General features: G+C 42.6%; 1 protein-coding gene across 11 annotated transcripts in view; it reads left to right on the top strand.

Annotated features, from left to right (window-relative positions):
- The window catches only part of ERG (ETS transcription factor ERG), a 253,890-nt gene that overhangs the window by 204,247 nt on the left and 22,516 nt on the right, over positions 1-27,127 (top strand). For all 11 annotated transcript variants that reach the window (XM_033132075.1, XM_033132164.1, XM_033132115.1 and 8 more), the window contains one exon: positions 4,245-4,396. In XM_033132075.1, the coding sequence (XP_032987966.1) occupies positions 4,245-4,396 (152 nt within the window). The remainder of the gene's footprint in view (positions 1-4,244; positions 4,397-27,127) is intronic.

Raw genomic sequence — 27,127 nt, 5'->3', positions numbered from 1 at the left:
TAATAAATTGCCTTAGAATTTTCACAGAAACTGCCAGCAAACACCCATGTGCATACTAAAAATGCAGTACTTACAGAGATGTTCTTCACATTTTCATTTTAAAAGCAATGCTTTGGAAATAAGTCAGACAGAAGAAGCAGAGAACCATATGATTTCACTGATATGTGGTATATAAACCACAAACAACAAAAGAACAAGACAAACAAATGAGAAACAAGAACTCATAGACACAGACAATAGTTTAGTGGTTACCAGAGGGTGAGAGGGGCTGGGGGGTGGGAGATGAGGGTAAGGGGGATCAAATATATGGTGATGGAAGGAGAAGTGACTCTGGGTGGTGAACACACAATGGGATTTATAGATGATGTAATACAGAATTGTACACCTGAAATCTATGTAATTTTACTAACAATTGTCACCCCAACAAAAAAAGAAAAGAAAAATAAATAAATAAATGAACGCAATGCTTTGAATGTCCAAGTCCCGATGATGTGAGTGGAGAGAGCGTGTGGTCCTGTCCTCCAGGCAGGCTTTGGTGCAGGTGGACACCTAGCTGTTCGTGGGACATTTCCCCCCGATGACATATCCGCCTCTGAATGCACTGGTGCGGCTGCAGTGCCATTAGCAAGGAGGAAGGTTTCCACAGTGTGGATCTTCTTATCACACTCGGGCAAAGAGCTGGCAGTGTAGTTATTGTGAGACTTTTAAATACGTACTTTTCAGTTCTCTGAATCATGTTAAGATTTCATTTTTTCCTCTTTAAAGCTGTGTCTAAATGGATGCCCCTGAAAAAAACTGTTCTTCTCCAGGAATTGCCTCTGTTTCTTGGGTCTTTTTATACATGTCCTAGTTGTGTCTCACGCCTGCTGTGCTGGGGAGGATGAGCGGCCCCCGGGGCTAGGAGGGCGCCCTAGAATAGGAATCGTGTATGTCCCGTCGTGCATACCTCAAACCAGAGTGATGTGTGGGTCTGGGAGTTCCTGATGCCGTTCTGAAATTCAGATCTGTTCTACCTTTTAAAGGGCAGCGGCTTACCTTTCCTTGGTGCAGGCATTCTGTGCGGGGACTAGAGGACAGACAGTGGGTTCCAGCTGCCCTGCTTCAGGTCTCATTCTGCCTCGTCCTGGCTCTGAGACCCGGAGCAGCCCCTTGTCGCCTGTCTACACCTCTGAAAAATATAGATGCTGCCGCCACCGGCCCCACCAGACAGGCTGTGGTGAGGACTGGTGACTGTCAAGCTCTCAGAACAGGGCTCACACATAGATGTTACTCCTTTACTGTTAAAATTTCTAAGAGGAAAAACCAGGAGAGAAGGCTGCAAAGTGAGAAGAGAACGCCTGGGGCCCCTTAAGCCATTATTTGTTGAATACCTGCTTTGAGTCTAACACGTGGCCCTGTGGGCTGACCCTTTCCCCCCTCTGGGGTTGGAGTTCACGTAGATTTACTACAAAAACGATTTTAAATGATCAGAAACATGGTTACATCCTATCTTCCTCCAAAGCTGAAACAAAATGCAATGGATAGAAGACTATTGTTTTCATTGTCCTGAAAGTGCAACTTTCAAAAATAGGGTCTGATGGTTTCATGTGGCTGTTTTTTTTTACGAAGGCTGAGATGGGAAAGCTTAATGAGATGAATTATGTCTTCTGGTTACAAGATGAAAACAAAGGAACCTTATGGAAAATTTTCCCTATTTTAAATACTTACATGTAGTTTTGGAAAGCTCTGGGAAAAATGCAGTTTAATAGCTCATCATAGTTCTGGATTAGATGCAGGATCCATTTTAATACCCTCAGAAAACTTGTGATCCATGCCTAGAACGCTTGTTCTCAGTTAAAGAAATTAGACTGTTAAGAATTAGAAGAAAAAGAAAGAATTGGTCTGAAGGGTCCATAATCCCCAGTGTCCCCTAGTTCTATAATTTTCTACATCTCTTTGACCTTTAACTTTTTAGATAGTTAACTGTCTTACAGGAGAAGAAAGAATTTAGGGTGCCTGGTATACAGCAGGCGCTCAACAAAAAATGGTCTCAGTGGATGGGTGCGTGAATGAAACCCAATGGTGTTCATCCTGGACTTTACAGTTGTCACTTGAATTATGCTTATTACCTGACTCGTATCTAAAGTTTTTTTCCCTAAAGAACCAAATCCCGTTAACACTCTTCCCTAGTAACTTCTCTCCTTGAGACAAATAGACCAAAACAGACACTCCACTCAACTGATGGAATTTTCCAAAGGGATCGGAAACTAAGTCTCAAGTGAAGACATTCAGTGTTTTGATATTAGGATGGGTCTTTTAGAGATAAATGCTGGAAGCCAGGAAAAATAGCACCCACAGGAAATAATGTATGTGTAGGCAGCATCAGAACCTGCACCATGGGAATAACCCATACCGTTATTATTTTTAAACGTCCTTCATGTTAGCACAGCTGTGAGGACGCCGTGGGGCAGGGCTGAGTGTTTCCAGGTCCGTGGCAGAGCCTTAGTCCTGGGCGGGGCTGACTACAACCCCCGTCCGCAGACCCGACGGCTCCTTACTCAGCTCCTCTGTTGGCACCAGACACGTGACGAGAACAAATCTATATTTTCAAAGTTCCCAGGTGCTGAGTGAATTCTTTCCAGGGCACTGCAGCCCTGGTCTGCCCTTCCTGTCCACACCCCTGCTATGGCCCTGGGGTCTGGAAAGACCTTCTGCAGCCCACCTCAGCCCTATGCCATCCAGGGAGTGCCCTTCTGCCTTGGATGATGGTGACCTTCTCACACTTGAAGATCAAGTCCAGGCCAGGAGTGTAGTCCCACGATTCTGCAAGGTAGCTGCGGAGCTCCAGCTAACAGAGTGTGCAGGAGACCCACAGCCCCCAGGGCCTTCGATGTTGGGATGGAAATCTAAAATCCGGTGAAGCTTTATAGATACTCAAGAAAATGAAAAAATGGTGTGCTGGGTAGAGCTTGAGACGCTGTTTCTAGAATCCACCTTAAGAGATGTAACTTGAATATCAAGACCTCTGCTCTATGGTAATCCTGGGTTAACCATCTAAGAAGGCATTGCCGTATTTTTCTGTTTCCTGGTTAAACTGGATTTTTCTATTTGAAGTTTCCTTATTAGATATGATTTCACCATGCCCTGTAACTTTTTCATCTAAAAAAAAAAAAATCCCTCTTTTCTTTTTCTAGAAAGGAAGGTTTGTCTTTATCCAAATGGCGTGGCTGCCTTACTGACAGCAGCCCTGTGAACTGTTACCCGGGAGCCAGTTGCTGAGTCCTTTCTGCATCCACATAGCTAGTTGGACCGCCCCATTTCAGGGTCCCAGGGGGCTGCTGGCGGCCCCTGTCATCTGCCTCCCAGGACACCAGGCCCACCCCTTCCCTGCCTTCCTCCCCTAACCAAGCCTGGAACGTTGTGAGTCTCCAAGCTCCATATCTAAAGATTGGCTGCAGGAATTTTAAATTCCACACAAGGATTTCGTTCTGAGGTTTTGAAAAAGAGGAACATAGTTCTAGGATAAACCTTGCTGAGCGCCCCTGGCATCGCCTCCCAGCATCTGTGCATGGCCTGTTTACTGTCACACAGTGAGAACAAACGACAGTTCACCGTTCGCTGCACGTGTTTCCAATCAGTTGTCACAGATGGAGTTTTGACATGACAGTTTCAGGAGGAGCTGGCTGAGCAAATAGAAGCCAGGTGGCAGCTTTGCTTCCTGCACGCCTGCTCTGAGCTTTGACCGAGCCTGGGCCCTGTCACAGTCAGCTCGGGCTGCCATGACAAAATATCATAGACCAGGGAGCTTAAACAACAGAAGTCCCCAAACAAGGTGCCAGTAGGGTTGGTGTCTGGTGAGAGTTGTCTCCTTGGGTTGCAGAGGGCCACCTCTGGCTGTGTCCTCAGATGGCGGAGAGGAGAGCTGCCTGGTCTCTTCCCCTTCTTAGAAGGACATGCTCATCCAATATGCTGGCCTCACCCTCATAACTTCATCTAAACTTAATTATCTCCCAAGGGCCCCATCTTCAGATGCCATTGCACTGGGGATTAGGACTTCAACTTACGGAGTTAGGGGTGGGTGGGGGAGACAAACATTCAGTCCCCAACCAGCCCTGCATTTGCCTTCTCACACTTCTCCTCTCTCCTGCTCTCTCCCTCGGTCTCCTCCGCCTTGCCCTTCCTTGCTTCTCTCGGTATCACAAGAAGACCAGAAACATGTTTTTCAGTTGCCATGATAATGGAAGAATTTACTTCTCCTCCCCCAGGAACTCCCCTGACGAATGCAGCGTGGCGAAAGGCGGGAAGATGGTGGGCAGCCCAGACACCGTCGGGATGAGCTACGGCAGCTACATGGAGGAGAAACACATGCCACCCCCGAACATGACCACAAACGAGCGAAGAGTCATCGTCCCAGCAGGTCAGATGCCCACAAGCTTCCCTCCGCTCAGTCCGCAAACCACGCCTTTCTGAACCACCCTTGAACTTTCTCTTCCTGCCAGTGGCATTGACCTCCCTCCATGGCCTGCATGTAACAGTGATTGTAAATGGAAGCCCGCAGAAGTGTGTCCACCAATGGTGAAATGGTCACCGGTGTGTGCGTGTGTGTGTGTGTGTGACAGAGAGAGACATGTCCATGAAAAATGACCTTTCTAGGGGGAGCTGCCCTTTCTCTGAGATCATGTGGTGGTAAATATCCTTTCTTTTATGAAGTGCTATTGATATGGTAGCCTTGATTTTTTTGTTTTTTTTTTTTCAAATTTTTTTATCTGGGAAAATAATAAATTGGGAGCCGTACATTCTTGCTCTTAGAACCTAACTTCCAGCTATCACTGGCCAAGAACCAGAGTCAGTCTTTCCTACAGAGTTAATCCTAGATCCAATCCAAAGCAATAGCTCTGAATTTGAGGAAAATGCCGGGAATTTACTTATTTAGTAAAACTGAAGGTAGTAGGAAGAACGACTTACAGCTCCTCAGAGGAAACGTGTGACAAAAAACTGAAAGTGTCACAACAGAAATGGCAGCCACCGCTTAGTGAGCCCTTGCTCTGGCTGGGTATTTTGGTCAGCCATTCAGAGATATCCCCTCTTGCAGTCTTGGGAAATAGGTACGCTTATGATTTCCCCGATGAAGAAAATGAAGTGCTGAGGGGTCAACTGACCTTTCCAGGTCCAAACGGCTAATAAGAGGCCAAGTTAGAATTTGAACAGGTCTGCCCAAATCCTTCATTCTCTTCTTTCAGGTGTTGCATTAAGTCTCAGCTCCTTCCAGCAACCCCTGTGGGCTCCTCCTTTCACTCATTTTAGACATCTGGTCACCCTGCCATTCTGCCTCAGGGGCGTGAGCTTGCTGTCACCTCAGCCTGGACACCTTGGATTCCAAGTAGTCCCATTCTTCATCAGGCTCAGTGCAAACATCTCAGGCCTTCCCGAGCCACTCCACCACCAGTGACGCTCAGCCCCACGTCTGCCCTATTTGTCTTTATTGAATCCATTGCCATCTGTCGATGCAGTGTACGTTTATATGAAAGTTTGCTTATTATCTTCCTCCCTGAATAGAGTGTAAGGCCCTACATCCGTGGTTATGTGCAGTGCCTGGCAGATAGTAAGTGCTCAGTGAAGATTCACTGAGCGAAGAGTGATGAAAGAATGCCTTGCAACTGGCTGCATGCACAGGGGACTCTTTATTGCCAAAGTAACAAAGGTACGCAAGGGCGAAATCTGTGCAAACTCGCTTCTCCCTGGCTCCAGGGGACTGTGATGGCAAGCAGGTTCAAATCCCCTCCATGGTAGGACTCCTACCCTTTATTCTGCATAAGCTCATGTCCAGTGGGATTCTGTCACCTTCCAAACAGGAGAGTGCAGAGTACGTGGCTAAACACCTGACTTGGATTCGTGGGCTGGGTTTCTCTTTAGGACTGTCACTGTGTGGCTTTCAGAAAACTGCATGAAGCTGATTTGATACAGTTAGGTATGAAAAGGATCATCTTTTGGGGCCCTCCCTGATCCTGAAGCACCTTGTAAGACTTTTATTGGACACCGCGGTGGTAAAATCTCGTGTGTGCATTATGAGAGGGACAAAACTGGTTTTGACGTTTATTGAAAGGCAGTTGACATGGCAACTAGGTCTCATACCCAAGATGTGTCACTCGTCGCTGTGCATTAGAACAGGAAGCAGTTCCTATGGAATGCGGGAAAATGGAGAGATGAGGAATCCAAGGTGCCCATGCTGGGGATGTGGCACCTAAGAAAGGCTGGAGAACAGGGATGTGCCTGGAGACACGTCGGGGGCAGGGCTGCTGGGCTTCAGACATTGGCTGATATGACCCGGATGAGGGAGAAGCCCCAAGAACACCCACCCAAGCGATGTCACCTTTTGCCTTTCTCCTTAAGAATGTAATCTCTTCAATTTAGGGAAAACAAAGTTTTTGCTTCTCTAAGATGAGAGAATCAATCTGAAAGGCCTGCACTGAAAATTCTTGTCTTGGTTCTTCATAGGATCACAGACGCATGAGGTAATGACTGGTGCCATTTATATCGTTTAACCAATGAGGTCCTATTTCTGTCATACCATCAATATACTTTGATGTCATCCATATCCTTTCCGACGGGGCCAGGCGTGAGGCTTTCTACATTAAGTAAAATATCTACAAAACCAGAGAGAGATTCACATGGGGAAGAGGCAAAGAGCCCATTTCATCAAGTTAGAACATCCACCATTTCTGATAGATGGTACATACTCATTAAACGCCGGTTGGTTGGGTGGAAGGATGGTTACGCAGATTGGCTCGTGTTAAGTGTTTGTGTAAAGGCTGGTTTCATCTCCTGAAGAAAGTTCTCTTTCAGCCATTCCCTCCTTTGGTTGCTTCACGCCAACGCAGGCAGTTATTCAGTTAATAGTGTTTGTAAGAGAGCTAGTTGTGGCTGATTTTGCAAGTTGAGACTCTTTCAGTTATTAGTCAAGCTTCATGTATGTGTGCTCATATACAGACTCACAGATGGACACGCGTGCACGTACACAGGCTTTATTGCACAATCCAGATAATTCCCCAATGTGGCGGTGAGATTGCAGGACTGGGGCACCTCTGTCAGCTGCTGCCCCTGCACCTTCTGCTCTAGATCCAGGATCCAGGCATAGAGTGCTCTGCATACACAGATAGAATTCTCCAGACCTTGTTCCAAAAGGTTCCTACAGTTTTTTCTCATTAGACACATTGATTGACACTCAGAAGTGCAAAATCATAAAGAGAGCTGAAAAATCATTAATTACTTCTAATAATTTGCACCATCAATCAACTACATACTGATATTTGTGTCTTAGACCTAAAAATGGTCCTGATACATACTGACCAGAGAATTGGTGGGCAGACTGAGAGGCAGGAAAACAGGGAGTGCTGCCTGTGCTCAGAAGGGCCCCTGTACTTGCATCTCTCATTTCTCAAAGTCTCTGGTTTTGAGACTTACTCTCTTTAACTGAAGAGCTATAAAGAAGCTCATACAATATCTCTATTGAATAAATATATTCACTTAATACATGTACCTCCACTTAATATATGTACACCACACCCTTGTTTCAGAATGGGTTTAAGAAAGCACACACAAAGGAACAAGGTAGAATCAATATTAAAAATAAATGGATAAGGAGCACAGGCTAAAGTAAGAACAGAGACAGTGAAACCAGGAGTGAAGTGTGTGTGTGTGTGCATTTTTTTAATGCAAACTTCTAAATCCTGCGCAATTGCACAGGGTGGGTGTTGTTTGGCTCCAAGGTGTCAGCAGGCGGTGCCAAAGGGATGCCTCAGTCGATGCATGAGTCAGTCTCCATGGAGAAGAAGAAAACCAATGTGGGAAAGAAGGCCCAGCTGTTACTTCTGAGTCTAGAGAAAAATGTGTTCCTTGGTTTGGTATAGAAAGATAATAGGGGCGTCATGAAAAGAGCACTCAACCAGTATGGCCAGCAGACGTTATGGAAGCCCCGGCTTACACCTGTTGTCCTGACAAAATTGTTGATTTTGTACCTCTCAAAGTATACTGGTTAGACAGTAAATAGTATCTACTTTTTATCTGTCTATCTATCATCTATCTATCTATCATTTATCTATTGACGCGTATCTATCTATCTGTCTCATCTACATGTATGTCTAGGGCTATATCTCACGCAGTTGGGCTGTTTCTTGCACATTTGTAGATCAAAATGTCATTCAGTGACATCAGTCTTAATCAGAGAGGCAAGACACATGTGACCTAGGTAAAAGGCTCTTTGTTGGCTCAGTTTAATTTGGAGGCTGACTAGAAAATATTTCTCCAAGTATGATCAGAACCATTGTCATCAAGATTACCTGGGAGACTTATGATTTTAAAAAAATGCACATTTCCAGATTTTCTGGATCCGGGTAGGGGGTTGAAGATTGTCCATCGTTAGCACGTTCCTTCGGTGGCTTCCATGCAAAAATAAGATGGGATAAGCTCTAATCTAGATAGAAGACACCAAGTAAATTTTATCTTAATTATTATTCCTTTTTTTAGTTTGCATTTTTTTTTAAAATTAAAGTTTATTGGGGTGACCATTGTTAGTCAAGTTACGTAGATTTCAGGTGTACAATTCTGTAATACACCATCTATAGACCACATTGTGTGTTCACCACCCAGAGTCAATTCTCTTTCCATCACCATATATTGGATAATTATTTTTAATAAAGCCATGCTCTGTCACTTTTAGAAGAGGGAATGGCAAAACGAAGAACAGAAAATAACAGTTTCACATTGACATTCCAAATCAATTTAAAAAAAAATAAAGCACCACCCATTTGGTAGGAAGGAACTTTGTTTCCTACAGCTTCTCCCTTAAGATGTATTTTTGGGGCCTGTCATTGGGTGCCCCAATAAATTTGGTAAAGGCCATGTGTCAAGGCGTTCATAAGAAAATCCAGGACCATCAAAGAGACAAAGTACAGTATGAAAGCTGAAGAAGCCCCCTCAGCTCTGTTCATTGTTGTCAGTGCTGAGCTCGATTCGGACAAATCATATCAAGTGCAATACTAGGCCCGTATGCATTTTGCTAGGTTCTCATCAACAGCCAAGACAGCGTGAGTACAGCACAGGAATCTGACTTCCAGATGTTTCCAATTTTGCCTTACCAAGGCTGCAAACACAGATCAGTGTTTAGAAACAAGGGGTCCCCGTTGCACAGTGGAACTAATATGCACTAAAGAATGTAAGTATCACATCTCACGAAGCATCTGCCATCAGGGACGCTGTCCCTCCATGGCCAGGTGTGCCCCTGGCAGTGACTGTCACTCTTAGGAATTGGCAGTATACTCAGCAATTTGCTAACCAAGAGGGCGAGCAAAGAGGAAGGCACAGTCTTCATCCACTTTTCTTAAAAGTTGCAAAATGCTGACCAAAATGCAACAGAACCTCTGGTTTTAGCAGCTTACATTATTTTGAAAGATTTTTCTCTTTTTCACTCTTTTTATTCCCTAAAATGGGTGCTAAAGCCTGAAGCTTTTCAAACATTTCTACTTTTATTTTCTAAATATTCACCTTGAACACAAGGACTTGTGGTAATCAGAAATCTCAGTGATAAAGAGTTGCCACATTCATCTCTTCAGTGGTTCACTTCATTCATTCATTCATTCATTCATTCATTCATTCATGGTACACTTACTGTGTTCCAGTTACCACAAATAAAAGCTTTCATGTGACTTCAAACCCTCTCTTCTTGGCCCCCAAATACACCTGGCTGAAGCTACTTGTACTCTGCCTTCCTCAGGCCCTCCATGCTGGGTAACTTCTATTCAATTCAAGAAGTACTCATTGAGTATTTGTTACTCATACCAGTCACAGAGGAATGACCAAAGCCTGTCAGAAGTAGATAAGACCCATCCACATGAAGTAAGTTGTCCGTGACAGAAGAGTGTATAATTAAGAGTTCCAATGAGTGATTCAGACAGATGTTTCAAAATATCTGAGAAACAGGATGATTATAAATGTGACTTGTCAAGAAAAGATTTCTTTGTACCACTCATGATCTGGTTCCTAAATCCGTTTGTGGCCTCTGGCATTTTCCTCTGCCATGTCCTGCTTTCCAGTCACATTGCTCTACTTGTATGCTCCGTTGTCACAAGCCAGTGTCTTCATCCATGCTGTTCCCTCTAATGCAATGCCCTTCCACCTTTCTCTGCTAACAAATCCTTCTCATTTCGTCTTTGAAATCCACCCTGTCTTGGAAGCCATCTTTGATCTTTTGATAACCTAATTGCTTCTCTTACATCTTATAAATTCTTTTATTAACATATTTTATTTTGTTTCATATTCTATAATGCATCTATGTGCTTACTTAAATATGGATATACTATTTAATTCCATGGAGGATTTGAGATGCCTTGTGAACTAAACTACGGATAAACATGTGAATGGAACTACAGTTCAAATAGAAATTAGGGGTCAGCACGAAAGCAATTAAAAATATTAACGGAAAACCAAGATCACATGAAAGAAGAACACAACCATTTTGACCACAAGCTTGGCCAAGATGCTGTAGCTCAGCTTCCAGGATGGCTCGGAGTTTCCTGGCAGCCAAAGTAAAAAGAGTCATTTGGGGAAACAATCCCTGTTTTCAAAAAGACATTTCACAGGGAAGGCAGTGTTTTTCTCAGTGCAGAATTCTAAAAGCAGGATCTCTGGACTTTATGCTCGGGGCCCCTGAGGCTGTAGATGTGACCATCTTCCTGCCACAGTTACAGCACCACATTTCACCAGCCTGTTTCTTGTGACATCCTCCTGAACAGTGAATTACATTAGGGAACCACTCAATACAAAGAGGCAGCATATGCCCCATGTGAATCTTTGCTGGTCTGGTTATTGTAAAGTCAGAATTCTTTCTCACACTGCCAGAGGGCTCACATCACTTTCACATAACCCTTCCGAAATATGGGCTTTGAAAGTGGATGAATGACAAGTAATAGAAGAACGCACGCTCTGCCCGGGTGGCCAACATACCATGTTTTAATCTTGTTAGTTATTTATAAGCCTGTCTGTTCTCTTAGATTGTAGGTTTCGTGAATTGGTGATTATATCTTTTGCATTCTTAATCGCTGGGCAAAGCAGCAAGCTCATGGCCTGTGTGAAGAAGTTAGTAGATGGGTCTTTACTGAGTTAATGGTAAAGTTAATGGTAATCCAGATTTAGTAGGAATCCCAGAACCACAGGAGTTGGAGTTGTAAGATTCTGGGTGATCATGTTCATTCACTGAGCACTTACTCTGTGTGTGTGTGTGTGTGTGTGTGTGTGTGCAGAGAGCGAGAGAGAGAGAGAGAGAGAGAGAGAGAGAGAGAGTCTATATCCATCCATCCGTCTATTTATCTGTTTGTCGTCTATCTATCTATTATGAGGAACTGGCTCAGGTGATTTTGGAGGCTAAGTCTGGCAGTCCACAATCTGCCATCTGCACACTGGAGGCCCAGCACAACTGATGGCTGTAGATTTCATTCTGAGTCTTAAGGCATGAAAACCAGAAAACTGCAGGCAGGAGAAGATCGATGACCTAGCTCGATAGTCATGCAGAGACAAATCCTCCCTTCCTCCTCCATTTTGTTCAATTCAGCTCACCCACCCCCGTGGGTTGGATGGTACCCACCCACACTGGGGAAGGTAATCGGCTTTCTCAGTCCGTCAATTTACATGGGAATTTCTTCTGGAAACACCCTCACAGGCAGAAATAATGTTTAACCAAATATCTGGGCATCTCATGACCCAGTCAAGTTGACACATACAATTAACCATCACAAACCTCTTCTTTTATTTTTACATTTTTTAAGATTTTTATTAAAATATAGCTAACATTTATTAACAATTGTCACCCCAATAAACTTTAATTAAAAAATAGAGAGAGAGCTAACATACAATATTGTATTGGTTTCAGGGGTACACCATAGTTATCCAACATTTATACACCTAAAGAAGTGATCACCGTAAGTCCAGCAAACAGCTGACACCGTCCCACACTATCACAATATTACTGACTATATTCCCCATGCTGTACATTACACCCCCATGACTTACTTGTTTTATACCTGGACATTTGGGCCTCTTATTCCCCTTCACCTTTTTTCCGTTTTAAAAAATTTCCCTTCCAGTTGACATTCAATATTATTATGTATTAATTTCAGGTGTATAGTATAGGGGTTAAACATTTATATAATTTAAGAAGTGATCCCACTGGTTAGTTTAGTACCCATCTGACACTTTACATAGTTATTACCATATTATTGACTGTATTCCCTATGCTTTACTTTGCATCCCCATGACTGTTTTGTAACTATCGACTTGTACTTCTTAATGCCTTCTCCTTTTTCACTCTGCCCCCCAACTCCCTACTACCTACTAGCCCTACAAATCTAGTACCCATCTGACATCATGCATAGTTCTTATAATATTATTAACTCTATTCCTTATGCTATGCCCTACATCCCCATGACTACTGTGTAACAACCAAGTTGTACTTCTTAATTGTGTCCCTTTTTCACCCACCCCAACTCACCTCGCATCTGGCAACCATCAAAATGTTCTTTGTATCTATTTTGTTTGTTTATTTTGTTCTTTAGATTCCACATATAAGCAAAATGACATTGTGTCTGTCTTTCTCTGGCTGGCATACTCCACTCAGCACAATACCCTCCAGGTCCATCCATGCAACTACAGATGGCAAGAACCCATTCCCTTCCATGGCCGAGCAATATTCCGTTGTACATATGTACCACCTCCTCTTTATCCATTCATCCATCAGTGGACACCCAGGCTGCCTCCATATCTTGGCCATTGTAAACAATGCTGCAATGAACATATGGATGCACACATCCCCTCGAAGTAGCATTTGAGATTTCTTTGGATAAATACCCAGAAGTGGGATTACTGGGTCATTCTTTGTTTCTTGTTATAGCCTTTGTTTTAAAGTCTATTTTGTCTGGCATAAGTATTGCTACCCCAGTTTTTTGTTTGTTTTCATTATCATGAAATATCTTTTTCCTGTCCCTTTACTGTCAGTCTCTGTGTGTCTTTTGATCTGAAGTGAGTCTCTTGTAGGCAGCATATGTAAGGGTCTTGTTTTCTTATCCATTCAGACATCCTAACTTTTGATTGGAGAATTTAATTTAATCAATTTACATTTAAAGTAATTGTTGATAGATATGTAGTTATTGCTATTTTATTATTCGTGTTTTTCTTCTTTGTTTTTTTTTTTTTCCTTCTTCTTCTTAAAGAAGTCCCTCTAACATTTCTTGTAATGCAGCTTTGTTGGTGATGAACTCCTTTTTCTTATCTGAGAAGCTCTTTATCTGTCCTTCAATCCTAAATGATACCTTTGCTGGGTAGAGTAATCTTGATTGTAGGTCCTTGCTTTTCATAATTTTGAGTATTTCCTGCCAATCCCTTCTGGCCTGCAAAGTTTTTGTTGAAAAATCAGGTGACAGTTTTATGATGGCTCCCTTGTCGGTAACTAACTGCTTTTCTCTTGCTGCTTTTAAAATTCTCTTTCTATCTTTAACCTTTGACATTTTAATTGTGATGTGTCTTGGTATGGACCTATTTGGGTTCATCTTGTTTGGAACTCTCTGTGCTTCCTGGACTTGTATGTTTATTTCCTTCACCATGTTAGGGAAGTTTTCCATCATTATTTATTCAAATCCTTGCTTTCTCTCTTCAATTTCTGGTACCCCTATGATGCGGATATTGGTATGCTTGATGTTGTCCAGGAGACTCCTTAAACTATCCTTATTTTTTAGATTCTTTTTTCTTTTTGCTGTTTTGCTTGGGTGTTTTCTACTACCTTATCTTCTAAACCACTGATTCAATCCTCTGCTTCATCTAATCTACTGTTGATTCCCTCTAATATATTCTTCATTTCATTTATTATGTTCCTTATTTCTGATTGGTTCTTTTTTATGTTTTCCATCTCCATTTTTATGTTTCCTGTCTCTTTGTTGAAGTTGTCCCTCAGATCATTAAGCATCCTTATAACCAGTGTTTTGAACTCTTCATCTGGTAGGTTGCCTATCTTCATTTTGTTTATGTTCCTTTTCTGGAGCTTTATTGTGTTCTTTCATCTGGGAAATGTTTCTTTTCCTCCCTACTTTTGCTGCCTCTCTGTGTTTCTTTCTATGTATTAGGTAGAGCTTCTATGTCTCTGGTTCTAGTAGAGTGGACTTATGTAGTAGGTGTCCTGTGGGACCCACTGGTGCAGTCTCTCTGGTCACCAGAGCCAGATGCTACAGGTGTGTCCCTTGTATGGGTTGCATGTGCTTTCCTGTTGTAGTTGAACCTTGGTTGCTGTTTGCATGTCAGTGGGAGGGATTGACCCTCAGCCTGATTGCTTATGAGTACTGGCCGTGACTACAGTGAAGGAGCTGTTTTGCAGGGGCTGACCTTATGGAGTAGGATTTTCTTTAACAGGGCTGTAGTGCCTGCCCAGTCTGACCTTTGGTTATGTCCCCCTTGGAGGAGGCCAGATGATGCTCTGGCTCTGTCCACAGATGAGCACAGGGTGTACCAGCCCTGGGGCCTCCTGGGAGAAGAATGCCTGCAGGCCAGGTTCAGTCACAGCCTGTGTTATGCCCATGGCCACCTGGCATGAGCCTCAAAGCAATCAGCAGATGGCCACCACACACACTGGGTTTGGAGGTGCCTGGGGAAGCCAAGCTGCAAACTGAGTCTGGCTGCTGATAGGACTGGACTTAGTGCTGCTCAGCCAGAGGTACAGAACGTGCTGAAGCCATATGCTGATTGTTTGGGTTTTGTGATCCTTTCAGAGATTTTAGGAAAGTATGCAGCATGAGTCAAGACAGGCAGTTTATATGGAAAAGCCACTGGAATGGCTAGATGTGCTTGAAAGTTGGATGGGATGGGGTCTCAGGGAATTACCAGGGAGGAGACGAATGGTAGCCAGGTTGATGGAGACGCAGACATGGCGCCCAGCAGGGCCTTCACTCTGGGTCTGGGGGAGGGCTCAACAAAGAAACAGTGGTTTCTGCCAGCTCCTCCATCTGAGAGAAAGTTGCCCCTCCAGCCCTCTCTCTGAAGCCAGACAATTCAGTTCCTCCCCATGTGTCTCTGGCACCTTTTGAGCTGTTGCCCCAGAATTGGAGCTCAGAGAGAGTGAGTCCATCAGAGAGTAGGTCTGTGTGCAGACCCTTTAAGAGGATTGCCTGGGACTGCAGCAGCTGTAGTCTCACTTTACCAGTTTTCACAGACAGAAGTTATGGGGAATTCTCTCCCCAGCACTTGAACCCTGGGATGGGGAGCCTGGTGTGTGGCTGGGACCCCTTGCTCCTCTGGGGGTGACCCCCACAGCCAAGCTATCCCTTCCAATTTTTAATGGTTGCACGTGAGTATGGGAACAACCCATTCCTCATCTCTACCCCCTCTTACAAGTCTCAAGGTGGCTTATATCCTTAGTTGTAGGACTTCTGTTCAGCTAGACTTCAGGTGATTCTCAGTGATCGTTGTGTAGTTTAGTTGTGATTTTGATGTGGTTTTGAGGAGGTAAGCACAGTGTTTACCAACTCCACCATCTTGACTGAAAATCCTCACAAACCTCTTCTTTTAAACATGATAAAATGTAGCCCTACAGAGGTAAAACTACTTTTCCAGGGACACATGCACAGATGGGTAAGAACAAAGCCAATTCCCAGGCCTGTGCTCATTTATACTGACAGAAGTGAACTGGCATCTTAAGGTGCTTAACCGTAGAGCTGGGAGGACTATGGGTGGAGCCGGGCCCCTTGTTAACTCTCTAGCCCTGACTTCCTGTCCAACTTTGTGGTAACTTCCAGGGGAGAGATGCTAGTAAATAGGGAATTGGGATGAGCCATCTTGGAATTGGGATTTTTTACATGTGGGCAGCCAGTTGGAACACTGGCCGGCAAGTGTGCATTCTCATACTCCTTGGTGGCTTTGTTTCTTTTTATTTTCCCAAATAAACCATTCTTTTGGTGGACTACCTAGAGAATTATGTGGCCAGTCAACAATACTTAAAGAATTTGATGGCAAAAGTATACGTTTCTTCATTTTACTGTGTCATGACACTAAATACGCCCAAGAATCTCTTCCAGTATGTCTACATTCTGTGTTTTTGTAAGCTTCTGCTTAAGTTCCTTCTAAGCTAAGTCAAGTAACTAAATAGCCAAACCAACTAAAATTTAAATCCTGAAGTCAAAGTTAATTATATTTTAAAAGTATGAGCTGGCTAGGGGTTGAGGAAACTTCCATTTAGCGATATGTGTGACCGAAATCCTAAAAACAAATGGTGACAGCTACCATCTACTGAGTGCACACTGTTGTCAGGCCCTTGGCCATGCACTCTGTAAAAAAAATTTTTTTCTCATTTAAATCCCACAACCACCTTATGGTGTAGGTCCTTTTTATTCATATTACAGTTAATAAACTAAAACTAGGGAAGCTAAGATAGTTGCCCAAGATGTCCCAACCAATAATTTGGAGAGCCAGGATTCTTACCCAGTGCTGTCTAACTCCAGAGTCCAAGTTCTTATTTCTGTACCACACTATCAAAAATACCCAGGGGAGACCACAAGGGAATGAGATGATAGAATACATCTGTTAAATTGTTGCAGCCATTTCTGAAATGGCCTTTTCAAAGGAGACTGAAGTAAAGAAGGAAGGGCTGGAGGAGATACTCAAAATAGTCTACTGTGTTGCTCAGCACTTAACCTTTACATTTCTATGATGGTAGTGATTTGTCTGTTTTTCTTGAAAACCACAGAGAAGAATGGAATTGAACATGACTGGCTGGGTGGGTATTAATGAATGTAGAAAAAAATTTTTAAGATAGATTATTTTGGCTTGATTCATTCTGTGTTTAAGATACCTGTGAGACCCATGAGGCAGTCCAGGGGCCCCACATAGGGCTTAGGGTTAAGAGTCTTTTATTGGGGTCATCATACTTGAGTTCTAAATTCAGCCATTTTCTTCCCAGCTCTGGGAACCGGGAAATCACTTAATTTTGCTGTTCCTTTGTTTTCTTGCCACCAAAAGAAAGATGATAGTAATGCCTTCTTTATATTATGCTATATGGATTCAACAAGACGATATGTGTGAAGTGCATAAACCGTGCCTGGAATACAGTAATACATCAAACAAATGCAGCTTTTCTTTCATATTTGGGTCAGGCATTTGGGAGAGAGCCCTAGATTCAAGAGGTAGATTGGCAGACATAACCATGTGTTATGAGTTGAATTGCGCCCCAGCAAAAAGATATGTTAAAGTCCTGACTCCAAGTGCCTTAGAATGTGGCCTGATTTGGGGATAGAGTATTTTCAGATTTAATCAAGTCAAGGTGAAGTCACGAGGGTGGGTCTAATCAAATGACTGGTGTGCTTATAAAAAGGGAAGATTCGGACACAGATACACACACACACACACACACACACAAGGAAGATGAGGTGAAGACACATAGGAAGAAGGCCATGTAAAGATGGAGGCAGAAGATGGACTGCTACAGCTGCAAGCCAAGGAACACCAAGGACTGACAGCTACCAAAAGCTAGAAGAGGCAAGGAAGAATTCTACCCAGAGTCCCAGCGGAAGTGTGGCCCTGCTCACCCCTTGATTTCAGATCTCTAGCCCCCAGATCTATGAGATGATAGATTTCTGTTGTTTTAAGCCACCTAGCTTGTGGTATGCTGTTATGGCAAACCTCGGAAACTAACACAACATCCTGTAGTTAGAATATGGAAGTAGATAGAATGTCCAAGGATATCTATGGAGTGAGAAGAATGGAAGACCAGAGACAAAACTCTAGGGTCATCAACATTTAAAGTGGGGAGAGAAAGAAAATTCAAGCAAGGAGAAACTTTTAAGTGAAACAAGCTATTCCATTCCTAAAACATGATGAGTGTTGTCTTGGAAAAACTAAGGGAGGCAAAGAGGGCTGGGGAAAATGAAGAAAAACAAAATCCAAATCTATATAATCCAATCAAGAATAGTTGAGAATGGCTACCTCCAGTGTGAAATATTTTGGCATGTCAGAATGTCAAAGATACGTTTGGAGCCCAACAACTATAATTTAGTTGTGTATTTTGTAGATAAAATACATAATGGAATTGTTGTCTCAAGTCAGTTGAGAATGGGCACAGTTTCTTACAGTTTTGGACTCTTTTGTAGGGTATTGCACAATTCACATGTACAATTAATTTCATGACAATTGATTAATTAATAAATAAATGAAGTAGAGCATAGCATGACCTAGGTTGATGGCTGCATTAAAAATGAAACAGTTTTAAAGTAAATAGGCAATATATCTGCAGAGAAGACCCTTGGTTCTAGTAAAGTATTGAACTTCAAAGTAACTAAAGACATACCTCTTGCAGAGCACCTGAAAACCCTGCATAGAATCTAACATCCTTTTAATGCACAGTCATACTGGGAACAACGTCAGTGAATTCCTTAGATACTAAAAACAAGGAGGAAACTGAGAACAGAGCAGCCCATCCTCATGTTGGCACCTGGTCATATTCAGTGGCATGGATGGGGTGGGGGTACCAGTGTCTATAACATAGAGATTTGGGTTTTAAAGGTCAATTGGGGGCAGGAGAAGAGGTCTTGGGCTTGCACAAAGCAGGGAGTTGGACCTGAGTCTCTCTCTCACCCAAACCCCATGCACACATGCATCCAACTATGTGTTCCAGCAACCCCCAGGCTGATAAATTAACTTGAAAAGTGGTCGTGGCATGTGATAACCTTGGATAACTGGCAGAAGTAATACAAAAATCTTCCTGGAGAGACATGTCTTTAATCCAAGTTTTACAGAATTCCTTCAGATAAAGACCCCCTAATGCTGACTCTGTGACCTCAAATTTCAAAAGATGGGAAGAAACAATCTACCCAGACCAAGATACAGCAAAAAACAAACAAACAAACAAACAAACAAAAACAGACAACATGATTAAACCCTCAAGAAAATTAGATCATTGGATTATGGGATAGGGACTATAAAATAAATAGATTCGAAATTATAAATACAAAAAGAAGGAACCAAAATAAGAAACAAGACAGTATGGAAAAGAACAGATAATTTTGAAGAAGAAATAGAACTCCTAGAAACACTGAAATGTGTTCCAAAAGTATCAGAAATGCAGTTGATGGGTTAAACAATTGATTTGAAAAAGAAAGTAGACAAGATTGTTCTCCGAGGGCAGACAGTGACAAAGAGATGGAAAATACGAGAAGAGGCCAGGAGTTGGGCAGGACTCATCATAATGTCCTATCTAGAATCAATAAATATTCCAGAAAAGAGGAAATAAAGAGAATGGAATGGATGAAATATTGGGAGAGATAAAAGCTGACCTTTCCAAAATTGATGAACAGGCCAATTTTCAAATACAGAAAGCGCCAGTAAGAGAAGGATAAATAAAAATAACAATTCAGAAAGCACCAGTAAAGGAAGGGTAAATAAAAATCAGTCCACACTGATCACATTCTGATGAGACCGCAGAACACCAAAGAAGTACTTTAAAGCCTCCACAGAAAAAAGACAGACTATCTGCAAATACTGGCTGCTGTAAGGACAACAAATTTCTCAACAGCAAAATAGAACAGAGAGGGCAGTAGAAGAAAATCTCCAGTGACCTGGGAGACCCTGAAACAATTCTAGCTTTCCTCTGGTCTCTTAACCTCTTTTTTTTTCCTGCCACAGGCCCATTTAGTACTGTCGTGAAAACGCTACTACAATGGGTTCTTTAGAATAATGCCTTTAGATGAATAAAATAAACTTCAGAGTAATACTAAGGAAACAAGTTTATTAAGAGGGCATTCTAATCTATTAGGTAATTTGAGGGTGAAATAAAGATTCTTTCAAACACAGGGTGAGAGAGTTTGTTGCTAACTTACTTTCAGTTCAGGAAATAACAAAAGATTTAATAAAGAATGAAAATGGATCCTAGAGGAAAGGAGAGAGATATAAGAAGGAAATGGGAGCAATGAAAGTCGTTAATATGAGGGTAGGTTAAAGAGAAATGACTATAAAATGACAAACACAGCCTCCTCAATAGACAGTACAATGATAAGGTGGGATAAATACATTGGACAACTAAGTCATGTAAAATTAAGGATGGACAACTGGAGTTCAAGGTTTCTAAATTCCTTGCATTCTTTGGGGAAAGGATATATTCAACGATTACATTCAGATTTTGTTTAAAAATTAACAAATAAAGAAATAGAACTAGAATTTTAAACAACGAAACCAGTAGAAAAAGAAAAAAAAAAGGAATGAAGAAAAATAGATTGCTCCAATAAGACATTTGGAAAGGAGAAATAAAGAACCGACAAAGCAAGGTAAATAGAAAGCACAATCAGATAGATCAGTAACTATAAATGTAAGTAGACCAAACTTGCCATTAAAGACTGAGAGTGATAGATTTGATTTTTTTTAAAATTAAAGTTTATTGGGGTGACAACATTAGTAAAGTCACATAGATTTCAGGTGTACAGTTCTGTAGTACATCATCTGTGTATCATATTGTGTGTGTTCACTACCCAGAGTCAGTTCTCTTTCCATCACTATATATTTGATCCCCTTTACCTTCTCGATTTTTAAAAAAATACTTCAAAGTCAGTTATGTACTGTTTATAAAAACATCTAACACAAAGACAGAATGACAGCAAGCAGAATAAGATATACAATCAAATTCTAATGAAAATAAAGCAGACAAAAGTGGAAATAGGAAGCAGGAAGCACTACTGGAGATCATGGAGCGTTATTACATAATAAAAAAAGGTTACATTCATGAAAAACAATGATAAACTTGTATAAACCTAATAACATAGCCTCAAAATACAGAAAGAACTGTAAGGAAAAATAGACAAATCCACTTTAGTGAGAGATTTCAATTTGTCTTTCTGTAATTGATGGACCAATGACATAAAAATTATATATATACATTGCCAGTTTTGATCTAATAGTTATTTATAGAAACCTGTGCCCAACAATTAGAGATAATACATTTTTATTAGCACTCAGGATGCATTTGCAAAAATTGACCACGCAAGAGTACACCAAAAAAATAGAAACAACCAGTATAAAATAAAATCAGTGTCATAGAGACCTCATTCACTGGCCAAAGTGCAATAAAATTAGAAATGAGTAATTATCAGAACGATAACACCAACCATAAGTTTGGAAATTAAGAGGTTCAGAAACAGTCTTGAGTGTAGCCTGCTTACTTGATCAAACTTTAGTTTCTGATGGAGTGAAGCTCAAATTCAAGCCAGGTCTCTCTGTTGGGCTTGCTTCATAAATGTAAAGTCTGTCCCTACAAGGAGGCAAAATGTTAAATCTTTTTACCGGCTTCTGAGTGTCTCTAACAGCCGATTGGCAGACTTGCCCAGGGCCACACTTGCCAAGACCTCATAGGATTGTGATATGGCTTAGAGCTATATTGTTTTGTTTTGTTTTTTGGACGAGGGGGGCATGTTTTCATTACCAAGATTGATTTTTCTCTCTGGAAGCCGGTGTTTTACATTGATATTGTTCAAGAAAAATGACACTCAGGGCTTATATTTCACCAGTTTGGCCCTGGTTTAGTCTTACTGTTAATTCATTTTTCTAGTGGGGACTCTGAAATAGGATGTTTGCCTGTGTGGGATATTCTCTTTCATGCAGGTGTAGTACAGCATGTCTTCACCAATGCAGTGTCCTTCAGCTAGCTTAAATGTCTCCTTTAATATTTCTCTGGCTGCAGTGGAACTCTACTAGGTCAGAATCCAGTTCCAGGGAAATGTAAAAAAATTCACCCCTCTTCCCCCCACCCCCAAACCCCACAGTACATTAAACAGTGCTTTGCTTTTATTCAGTTTTTATATTCCAATTTACTGAAATAGCATTCATAAAACTTTGGGATATTAACCCTGTAATCTAAGATACAAACAAGGGGCTTCAGAGAGAGAGATGGCTTCTTTTTCCCTTTTACCCTGTACCGTGGGGATTTGCCATTTCTATGTCCGTGAAATGTGTAATGACACAGATATTTTCAAAACAACTGGACTGAAGGTCTGAAAACAAAACAACTTACCTTCAGTGGTTCATGATTCATCTGACAGAAACACCTCCAAAAGCTTCTTAAAATAAAGTGACAAGTCATACTCTTGCGTTTAAAGGAAGAGGCTGCCCCTGCGATAATAGATTGTTTATTTCTTCTTAGCCGAATGTGCAATGCAGAATCCAGTGTGTGGATGCGTTATTTCTCTGTAATATGCTATATTGGCAGTGTTTTCATATACATTATCTCATTTACTTTTCTATTCCCCTAACATTTCACTTAATTACCCTCTGAAAAAGCAAATGAATTCCAGAGAGGTTAACATTCACATCTAGTAAATGGTTGAATCAGACCCCAATATGGGGATTCTGGCTTCCAGTAAAACCTTTTATTTTATCACCAAGTTTGCAGTGCTTGATGTAATTGAAAACATTCTTTGATTCCTCAGACATTTTCAATGACTCTTCAATTCCTACATCATAAAGTCCAGCCTTCTTAGCAAGACATTCCGGGCTCCCCTTGATCTGACCCCAACTTTTATCTGCATCCCCATGTGTCTGTGGCTGTGAGCCCGCTTAAACCCCCACACTCCAGCAACAGCGAATTTCTCACCTCTCCCTCAACACACAAGATACTTCATGCCTCTGTGGGTATGAAGCGGGGCTCAGGCTGCTCCCCAAACTGAAGGGCTTCTTGGCTTCTGCACCCCGCTTCCATCAAAATCCTATTCATTAATGCAGCCTCTAACCAGACCCCTCTGGTGAAACCTTTCCTCCTTTTTCCTGTTTGGAATGTTTAGTTGTTGCTTCTCTGTACTTCCATGTCCCGCTTGGGTAACACAGATTTCATTCTGAGGTGTGGGTTGTGTTCATAGCTGTCACGCTCTGTGGATTCTCATCATCTCTCTTTGTCGTGGTCGCCTCTGAATCTCTGCAGTACCCGTCCATGCAGTAAATACTCAGTAACTCTTATTTGAGTTAAATTAATTTTAGTCCTTATCCTACTGGAGTCATTCCTTAGGTCCTTTGCATGCTCTACGTTGAGGAAAACCAGGCTCAGTGGCAAGGTTAGGTGACAGGTTCCAGTTCGCACCACTACCCGGAGACAGAAGGTGTGGTTGCCACACCTGAATGGAGGCAAAGGTGACACTTCGGCTGGGGCTCACCCTGCTCTCCTTCCCCTTTCTCCTTCACGTGCATAGCTGTGGGTCAGGGGCCAAGGCGAGGCATGTGGAATCTTGGGGTACCTTGTGAGCTCCCATCTGTGATGGCAAGGTGGGACAGAAGCAAGAAAGCTTTGCTACATAGCAGGGATCATGGAGGTGACCCAGAGACTCTGTTGGGCTTTCTGTGGGGTTGAAGGGTGAGCTGGGACCCAACATGTGGACCTGAACGCTAAAAGACTATCTATAGCTCCCACCTCCCTGCCTGGCCCAGGTAGCTGGGGTGGAGTTCATTTTCGCTGAGGCAGGACCTGGGCCTCCAGTCTTGTTATCACTTCCCTGCCCAGAGATTCGTTCTAAGTGCTTACAACTCAAGACCACTGAGGACAGATGCCCCAAGGAGGCGGTCAGTGTAGGTGAAGGTACAAGAAGAGCTGGTCCTCTCAGCAGTGGCTGGTGTGTGGGCCCTGGCCTGGGCTGTCGTTCAGGAGATGGCAGCTGGTTGTGTGTGGCTGTAGGACGAAGCGGTGTGGGCGTGGTTGGGAATGACACCTCGGAAGGCAACGGTGCCCAGCAAACTTGGGGCCATGTGCTCCTTGCTGAGGAGTTTGGCTTGTTCCCTGCAAGCTGTTCTCATCACAACACCTGGAGAGGGCGTCCAGAGCAATGCTGCCCCGTGCACAGGTGGGAGAGGCGTGTCCTCATTCACTCTATCAAGTGGCCTTATGTCACTTTTAATACTCTTTGCTCATCAACTTACAGGGCGGAGGTATGGAGATCAAATCCCGAAAGGATACAAGAGTAACCTGACTTTGTGTAATTTTATTTTTTTTAAATGAAGCAACTCCCATTAACAAACTAAGAAAGTGAGATTAAAATTGTATGCCCTAGAATGAAATTTAAACACTTTAACACATTTATAAAATGCTTTGTAAGACCTTCCTTTGACTTTTGAAACATAGAGGGAATAAAATTGTTTACAAATAACTTTAACGCAGGTATTATGTTTATTGTCCATAAAAAAGAGAGAGAAGATACAGTTTAGTGAAAAAGAAAAAGAAATTTCCATCGCCTTTTCCTTAGAAATGATAGTTGCTATTTCATTGCATATCCTTCCAAAATTCTTTCCATGGATATATTTATATTTCTTTGTAAAATATAACTGCAATAGTTTTTTCGCACTTTTTAATTTAATCTACTTTGAACATTTTTTCATATCTATGTATATGTATTCTGCAGCATTAGTTCTAATTTCTAAATACCACAGGAACATTCTTAAATGTACCACAACTTAACTGCTTCTCTTTTCGTTGGACATTTAGGGTGTTTCCAGTGTATTGCTATTATAAACAACACTACAAAGAACAACCTTGAAAATAAATCATTGCATGCATCCTCTCGTATTTCCTTAGGATACATTTCTAGATGTGGAGATTTTAGTTCAGAGAAGATGCCCATACTTTTTTTTTAAAGACGTTTGAGATCTATTGCCGATTGTTCCCTGGAAAAGGGGTAGTGATTTACACTCACGCCAGCATCCAGGAGAATGGCCGTTTCACCAAAGTGGGAATTGTGGAGACGAGAACAATACGAGGAAGTGGTCTCTGGGGTCCTGAGCATAATTCCCTTCAAGGAAAATTGAATGAGCCATGACAACCCAAGGCTTTGCAAGGGAAAGATATTAACAGGCACACCAAGGGACGATAGAGACTGGCCTTCTTTTGTTTGCTGTCTTCCTCAGATGTCAATTCACCATGTTAACAGGAACCCAGTGATTTTCAGGAACTTGCTTTTGTGTCATCTGTAGACTATCTGGTCCCACCATTAAGAGAAGAAAATGCATTCCCAGAATGAACTGATTTCTAGGCAGTAGTTACACCAGAAAATAGCCCTGCCATGTTGTTAAAGGCAAAACTAAACAAAGAAAAATAAAAACAAGCCAAGTGTGGCTCATGTCTAGTGGTGGAGTTTCTGGGAGGTGCTCTTGGGAGGCCTGAAAAGGAGGGGTCGTCAGAGCGGTGTTCTCTGCTCACAACCCAGGGTGAGGCGGATTTGAACTGAGGGTCCTAAGACCACAATACTATGCATTTCTGTATCATAAGGAATCACAACATGCCCTGAGAAAAAGTAGAAAAAAAGTCCTATGAAAACAGTCTGGAGCTTTGAACATTTTATCCCTGAGAGGAGAATCCTGACCCAATGGCCAAGAGCCATCTGAACTTCAATGAGTTGGACAAAGTTAACCTTCCTCGTATGCATTCAGTTTTCCCAGACTCACAAAATGTTTCCATGTGTTTGGATCAGAGAGAAGCAGGCACACCTTTCTGCCAACACTGCTGTTTGAGTTTTCGTAGATGTTCTTGTGTTTGCAACAGCCAGAGTCCTCCTTAGTTTCCAGATTCTGTGCACTGACTGCTGGTTGAGGGTGTGAGGGTGATGATAGTGGTTGAACTCCAGTATGACTGGTAAAATTGACGATGCATATGCCCCATGCTCCAGCAATGCCACATCTAGAGTGGTACCCCAGGCCAGCCAGCATGTCCCTGAGCTTTGTGTGCACGCGGGTCATCTGAGGAGCTTGTGAGTGCACAGCCCCCGATACTGCAGGTCTGGGGTGGCACGTCTCTCATTAGTTCCCAGGTCATGTCGATGCCTCTGGGCCCAGGGTCACTCTGAGCCCTAAGGCCCAAGGTGGATGGTCTGAACCTTGGCTGCACTTTAGAATTACCTGGCGAGCTTTGCACAGCCCTGATGCTCAGGCTGCTTTCCAGCAGAATTAAATCAGGATCGCTGTGGCAGCGGTAGCTTCTCCATCTCCCCGGGGTCCCAGGGTGGAGCCCAGGCCGTGGACCGATGCAGATTCTGTGACATGTGCACATTCTGTGAAATGGACACAGGACGTCCATTGATGAGAGGTTGGGGTGCCCGAGAGCTGCTTCGATGGTTGAATGTACCTACGTGGATTGACTTGCATACATCTTGAAAACACAGTGCTGAGTGTCCAAAGCAAATCAGAGACCACTGATGTTAACTTTAAGAATACTAAACTGTGTGTATAGTTGATACGGTGAAAGTATTCAAATGTGTACGGGTGTGAGACATGTATCTTCAGTGGTTCCTTCTGGAGTTTGCAGGAGGGGCATATCGGGATGGGCGTACATTCTATTGGGTTTGAAATAATTTCCTTCTACTGAAAAAGATATGAAACAAGAACCACATGATTTCACTCATACATGCGATATAAAACAGCAAGCAGCAAACATATAAACAAAACAAACTCACAGACACAGGCAACAGTATGGTAGTTACTAGAGGGAAAGGGGCTTTTATGTGTAAGACAGACACAGAAAGGAGAAGCAACCTCAGGAGGTTGCAGCAAGTTGAGGGACCCTGGGGTTACAACTCTGGGCCCCTGCTCCCTGCCCAGGTGTCTCAGGGTCGGGAGCGAGGAGACCCATCTGCCCTAACTGCCCACCCTTCCCCCCCAGGCTGTTTGTGCAGGGTGGTCCAGGCTTGTGTATCCGTTGGGGATCGCCTGCTCCTTCTCCCCAGGGCCCTGCCCTCCTGGTTCTACTGGGTCCCCCCCCATACATGGCAACAGAGCGTGATGACATTGCCTGCATCCTGTGGGCGTTTGTGTGCCACAGCTGTAGCGTGAGTCACCCAGCCGCCCTGCTCCTGCAGGTGGGAGTTGTAAAACCAAGTTCTCTGCCGGAAAAGCTTGTAACTGACAGCTCTCTCCTAGAAATACTAGCTCATAGGAGGTGGGAGGGTTTTTGGCTTACCTATACTTTCTCTCCAATTCTGTGGTCAGTATTTTTCAGTATTTTGTATAAATACCTTGTCTTTCTTTGCAATCTGTAATTAGCATCTTCCTGATATGTGTTGCTAACCCTTAATTTCATATAAAGATAAAGGCATATTCTAAGGAGAGTTTCCATTTA

This window comes from Rhinolophus ferrumequinum, chromosome 2 (assembly GCF_004115265.2).
Source record: "Rhinolophus ferrumequinum isolate MPI-CBG mRhiFer1 chromosome 2, mRhiFer1_v1.p, whole genome shotgun sequence".
Classification (NCBI taxonomy): Eukaryota; Metazoa; Chordata; class Mammalia; order Chiroptera; family Rhinolophidae; genus Rhinolophus; species Rhinolophus ferrumequinum.
The sequence above is the reverse complement of the archived record's forward strand: the minus strand, read 5'-3'. Positions and strand labels throughout refer to the sequence as shown.